At 35.2% G+C, this 6806-nt stretch overlaps 1 protein-coding gene across 1 annotated transcript; it reads right to left on the reverse strand.

Annotated features, from left to right (window-relative positions):
• Positions 1-1289: 1289 nt before the first annotated feature.
• On the reverse strand, positions 1290-6477 carry LOC109216862 (probable cyclic nucleotide-gated ion channel 14). The gene is made up of 7 exons (XM_019381079.1): positions 5869-6477; positions 5229-5781; positions 4451-4663; positions 4011-4312; positions 3189-3300; positions 2623-2859; positions 1290-2428 (listed from the first exon to the last, which is right to left on the reverse strand). The coding sequence occupies exons 1-7, from the start codon at positions 5898-5900 to the stop codon at positions 1658-1660; spliced, it is 2220 nt and encodes a 739-aa protein (XP_019236624.1). The 5' UTR covers positions 5901-6477; the 3' UTR covers positions 1290-1657.
• Between the last annotated feature and the right edge of the window lie 329 nt (positions 6478-6806).

The following is a 6806-nucleotide window of genomic DNA, read 5'->3' on the forward strand; positions in this document are numbered from 1 at the left end:
AAATCCAGACCAAGAAGTAGTTGATTCACCAAATTTCAGAAATTCCCAAGAAGAAAATCTGCTCAAAACGAGATATTTTTATTCTCAATTATCCCTGTTACAAAGATTAAATAACCAGGAAAGAAATCTTCATAATAAATCAACTACGTCTCAGTCTCCTATTAGCTAGATCTGCTTATATAATTCCGTTCTAGCTAGTATTAGTTAAGGTTGGTGATATAAAAATCCTATGTTGTATTTTCTGCTCTCAGTTGCATCCATTTCATTCCAATTTCAAATAACAATTCTTTGGCCCCGTTTGGCCATGAGTTTTCCCAAAATAAATTTGGGATTTATTTTCAAAACTCATGTTTGGCCATAAATTTTGCTCATATTGGCGGCCAAAATTTTGGGCCAAAATCCCAAAACTTGGGAATTATATACATGTTTTTCCAAAATAAAGTTGGAAAATATATTTTGAAAACGTATGTCCAAACACATTTTCATCTTCAAACCAAACTTCACCCAAATCAGATTTTTCAAAATAAATTTGGGATCTATGACCAAACGCTAGCTTAAGAGTTTCTGAACTAAAGGGTCCCACCCATACACGGAAAGGTAAATCTCTTTCTACAATAAACGGTACACCTGATAAAAGTGTAATAACAGCTTTTAAATCTTAATCACAATAAAATAAATGGTGTCGCCTACATGAACTCTTTCTTGACATTGCCTACAATTCTTAGTTAACTACTCCCACCGTTTCACATTAGATGAGGTAGTTTGACTCGGCACGGAGTTTAAGAAAAAAGAATGACTTTTGAAACTTGTGGTCTTAAAAGCTTAAGGGGTAAAAAGTTTGTGGGGTCATGACATTTGTGTGGCTATAAAAGCTTTTCATTAAGGGTAAATGGGACAAATGAAAGAGTTTAATGTTGAATTATTTCCAAATTTAGAAATGTGTCATTTGTTTTGGAACAAACTAAAAAGGAAAGTACCTCATTTAATATGAAACGGAGGGAGTATATATTGATCTCGAGAGATTCTTAGGATTTTGAAGAGAAGTTGATTCTATATGTTTTAGATCTATCTTTATTATTTTCAATCATCATATTATTGTACCTACAGATGCACATGTACATCCACCTGCGATCTTTTAGACAATTCTCTCATTTTATCCTATCATCTATCATATGTTAACATATCAAACATTGCCTAATCTTGTATATTGCTTATATTTTCTTCTTACTTCTGAAATTATTTACTCTAGAGTGCTTTTCCCATATTTCAATTAGTAGCTAGCTTCCCAGTGAACAAAATGTGTAGAACCATAAACCAGTTGATTATCAAGTTTACATATCATTTTACATTAACGTACATGTTCACTAAGCTAAAATCTCAGTTTGCCAACAAAAAGAGTGACACATAACACATACCCTTTTGTTTTTCTTCAACAAACACTGACCTACAATTGCTGTTTCTCACCTTTTTTTTATAGGAACCTAATTTCCAGTGACCTTTTCTACTTACAAGTACAGTCTAGTGATGCTTAAAATCAACTTTTTCTTTCTTTTTTTTTTTTAACTTGAGTAAAATTCTTTAAATTCACTGTAGAATTGTCTTTATATTGCTTTTTTGGTTCTGTAAATTTCACCAAAGGGAGATGGTCTGAGTTGAGCTAGTCATCATCTGGCTCAGCAGAAAAATCGGGCTCCTCCGGCTTCCGTAACTTTGGCAAATCCATATCCTTCATCTTCTGAGCTCCTCTCCTTGTGTTTGCAGCAAATCTTGACGCCAATATTGTAACTCCAAGGTTCTGCTTTACATTCGAAGAGTTTGCTGGTTTAGCCTTCTTTTGTTGATCATCCTCATGTTCATGTTCATGTTCATGTTCATGTTCACATTCACTTTCATTTGCTGATTGCTCGTCCTCGGTTGCATAAGACAAGGACTCACTCCTACTAAGGTCTTTCGCCAACTTTCTCTTCTTGAAACGACGCCAAGCAGCTTGAACAAAACAGGCAGCCCAAGTTCTCCAGTGGTGAGAGTAATAACGGAAGGTGTGCTGTAGCTTCTTACTGTGGAGACGTCTGAATTGATTGGCTACAAACTTGAGATCCTCTGCTCGTAATGCAAAGGCTTCTACTTCCGACAGGGCTCTCACTGTTCTCGTCGATGAAGGCAAGTTAAGAGAGGATCTTGGCAACAATGCCCAGGCAAGAAGTTCCTCACCGCAAAAGTCACCAGGCCTCAAAGTAATTGAGTTGAAGAAGCCCGTCCGACCCCCATTCGTGGTCGAGCTCTCTAGTGTTCCTCTGATAACAAACAGCATTTCAGTTACTGGATCACCCTCACGTACTATGTATGTTCCTTGAGTACATAACGATGAAACCAGACGTTCACATATGGCATCAAGCAGCTGATCATCCATTTGTGAGAAGAAGGGAACCTGCAAAAAAAGGAAAAAACGAACTCAAATTCTTCCGCTTGACCGGAAACTGCGAACCAAAGCAGAATTGTAATACATAACTTGTTTGAGATTCACACAGTAACAAAAAAACAAGTATTTAACAATCATTTCAAATAAATTATTGATGTTACAAGTTTGAAGTTCATTGAGAGAACACAGAGAAAATGACTTACACGCCGAACAAGGTCTAAACATAGGTGGCGTTGGATGTCACGACGAAGATCTGAAGGTAAAGCATGCAAGATAGATTCTTCGTCTACTCCTCGGGTGGCAAGCCACTTGTACTGTACAAAACGTCGGACCCGTTCTTGAAGATCCTGAGGGAGTTGGCGGTGCCTCATCCATTCTTCAGTGTCTCGTCGTTTGAGCCTCCACTCCTCAAGCCTCATAGTGATAGATTGTAAGTATGTCTACAATGATAAAGGGGGAGCAGTTAGACGTATAAATGTCCAAAGAATAGGATTTGCAAAATGAAATGTACAATTTCACAATATCGAAAAAGTAGAAAGAGGCATTCTCTATTGTAGCTGCAGAAACAATGAAAAATTAGAAATACCCTGAGATAATATGGATTTTCAGAAAGAACTGAAGTCAAATCATACAACTTAAAGAAATTACCGGTCCAATCTACATTTACCAGAAAAAAGTAAGAAAGAGTCCAATATTTACCAAAATTCAAAGGAGTAGTCTATGAGGACTTCAAATGTGAAATCAGCTAAGACAAGGTTTATCGCTTTACCTGCATGTTTCCAATCAAATGAGCAAACAGAACTAGCCCCAATATAGCAATAAGAATGGCAAATGAAGTTTCCCATATAAATGTGCTTGTGGACAAGTTCTGGCCATAAGAACTGCAAAAAGATCAACAAATAAAGTGCTCAATGTCCCTGATTCGCAATGCTGCAGCAAACAACAAATTTTGCAGCTTCCTGATAACTGCAATTACCAAAACTATACTAGTTGTAAGTAATTCTTTTTCTTTTGATTGGTAAAGGTGTATTAATTGAACAGCAACAAGATTGTGTTTAATATGTACAGAGAAAACCAAAAGAATACATTCCCTTAATTCTGAATGGAGCTAAAAAAATATCTTATGATGCTAATTGCTATCGGCGTCTTCACTAAAGTCCTGTGTGCACCAAAATGAAAGTAAATGAATAAAGTTAAAATTGATCTTCCTAATTAGCTCTTTCCTATTCTCAAAACATTGGAAATTCCTCTCTTTCAAAACGTCCACCATATGCAAGCTGGTCTGGTTTGCCATGTTTTCCTTATTTTTTTACGGATGCTTTTGTTGTTGCAGTAGGTAAGCAGTGTCTTAGGCATAGTCCAACTTAGTACGATCGATATTTAATATATGAATCCAGAGATCATTACTTATTTGAATAACGGATTAAGATAACACCTTAAACACCCTATGCCAAAAACCATTTTGGACCTTTGAGATATCTAAGAATGCTATTGAAAATCTCACCTCAAATTGGATAACCATTAGAGAAATTGGCTTGACTAGCAAAAATAATAGTAGCACTGGAATAAATGGTACTCTTGGAAACCATACCTTAAATTTTGTAAACCCCACCACAAGCAGTACAAGTACTTTTCCAGGAAGTCGGTGGAGACAACATTGTTTGTAACTGCATTTGCAAATATTCCAAAGTCGAAAATGGTCGAGTTAGAAGGGTTGCAGTTTCCGAAAACTTGGGTGCTGTTTACCCATGTTACCCTGTCTGCATGATTTATAGTACCACAGTCGAGAAAATGACTGGAGCATTGAATAGGACTGAGCTCCTCTCTGCAAGCTATCTTCCAGCAAGTAGCATATCTCTCAATTGACAATAAATACCAGGAAGCACCTAGGACCTAGAAAAAAGAAAGAACCTGATTCTCTATCCAATTGCAGTAACAAAGACTTCAAAACTGTTGCTATCTATAATTAGAACTAGCAAGTAATCCTAAACTCAAGGAGAAAGATAAGAGTGTTACTGAGTCTAAACTTACGTGGCTCGCCAACATGTAGAGTAGGAGATTGTAAGCAGCACCTGCCCAAGCTGTTTTCGTGACAACCCCAGCAGCTTTGATAATTTGAGCACTCAACGGGAAAATCAGATAGAGTCTTGGCAGGTACTGGAGAAGGACTATTAGTACAAGAGCATTGTTGGTATGATCGGAATGAGAGCTTCTAATTGAAGGTATGATGAACCATATTACAATCTGCAAAAGAAAAAGTAAGCTAAATCCACAAGTTTCTATATCTCTCTCTCTATCTCTTTGAATATGAAGATGGATTGTTTCCAATGCTTATGATTTGTAATTTAAGTGCTTCCAATGATAATTAGCATCAACATTGATTGTAATAGTTCAGACGAATAACCACAAAATATGTTCAGGTGAAAAAAATTAGAAGATCAAACATATGCAAAATTTTACTGATTTCTTTCAGTGACCTAATTCATTTCAAAATATTTACTGGAACAGGTCGATAACGCGACCTATGTCCCCAAATCAATACATCATGTATTTGAAATATGAGCTTTTAAGCCAGGAAAATACCCCTTCTAAGTCATTTCATAAATATGTTCAAAATGCACAAAAACAATTGGCCTAACAGCAAAATTTTCACTGGTCAAGGTAAGTTTCACTAGCCTAATTAAGGGTGTTTGTTCTTGAATCATATTAAACAAATGACTATACAGAGGAAAACTAATACTTAATTCTTGAAACATGATTTTCTGTTCAAGGCACTGAGTAGTTTGAGCTAAATCTATCAATAAAGTACCTGAGGAAGAGGCAGAGCAGCAATAGCATCAATGAAGAAATCAGACTTCAAGTACCTCCTTGCAATCATTTTCTTATCCATAACAAGTTCACCCCTTCCAAATACCCTTGAGCTACGCGAAACATAGGCAGTCCTAAACTTAATAATCACATGTAACATATAGAATATATCGGCTACTGTCCGAAAGCATGTGACAATAATGCCAAGATTCAAGTCAATTGACATACATGAGGACTTGCCCCTTTTCACCACTGATGGCATGTAAAAAAATAATGGATCCATGAATAGAGCCAGCAAGCAAGAACACAAGAATACCCTATTCCATTGTATCACTATTTCACTCCCTGGATCAAGAATTTTCTTTTTCTCTTGTACATAATTTTCTGGGAATACCTTAAACTTTCCAAATTTAGGAACCTTACTTGCTCCAACCTTGTCAACAACATTTCTACCCTCACAAGACTTATACAAAGGTAGTTGCTTTTCAAGATTATTATGATTCTCATTCTTCTCCCATGATGTTTCAAAGTTCTGTTTCCCATCATTGTAAAACCTATTAAAATCATCAAAACTATTTACAAAAATGAACTAGAAAAGAAAAACAAAAATGACAAAGCAGGAAACACACTTGAAAATTTACCTTACCGTCTTCTCTTTCTTGAACTCCATCATAATTCTTCATACAAATACCTACAGATCTTCAGTACACAATGCAAAAGCCAAGAAAATACCAAAATTGTAACAAGATTGAACTCCGCCTTTTTCAAAAACTTCCATTTCAGAACATGCAGATAAATATACGAAAATAAATAAAGTAAAAATTAAAAAAAAAAAAAAAAAAGCAAAATTTGTTGGGCAAATACTCAAATAACTGAAAATTACAAGATTTTCCTCAAATGGGGTAGACAAGGAACATAAGAATGAAGAATAGAAAGGAACAAAGAGGAGCTAAAGTGGGCAGAAGCAACTCTAATTTTCTGTCTTTTTTTATTTAAGGCGTTGACTTTACTTGGAAGATCACAAAGAGACAAATGGTATATAAAAGAAAAGAAGATAAAACAGCTCAGATGTAATAAAATTTTGATGCTGCAAATGGAAAATTGAAGTTCAACTGAAAGCAGTCGTGCAGGCCATGATACGAAGTCAGGGTTTTTGTTTAGAGTATAAATTAAAATAATCTATGTTCATAAATAACGTATGAAATATTATACTCTTCTTTGAAAAATAAGAGATTATGAAATCAAGAGTTGCCTCAGAAGAATTCTTTAGGACTTAGAAAAGAGCGAATGGACACAGAAGTCAAGAGATACATTTAAGTGTAGCAATTACCTAGGCGGCATAACTAACTTATTTAAGTTATTGTTACTCTTTTACTAATACTAGTCTTAGAGTATGTATTTCATATCAATGAATACAAACTTTATGGAAATCATATAGATATTAGTCACAAAAGGTGCCTGAATTATCAAAAAGAAAATTAAAAAATTCAATTCTTAAAAAATAATCATGTGTTACGAAACTTAGCTCAAAGTAACAATATAGAACAATAAAATAGACAACAATATAGAGAGGAAGAGA

The sequence above is a fragment of the Nicotiana attenuata genome, unplaced genomic scaffold (assembly GCF_001879085.1).
Source record: "Nicotiana attenuata strain UT unplaced genomic scaffold, NIATTr2, whole genome shotgun sequence".
Lineage (NCBI taxonomy): Eukaryota > Viridiplantae > Streptophyta > Magnoliopsida > Solanales > Solanaceae > Nicotiana > Nicotiana attenuata.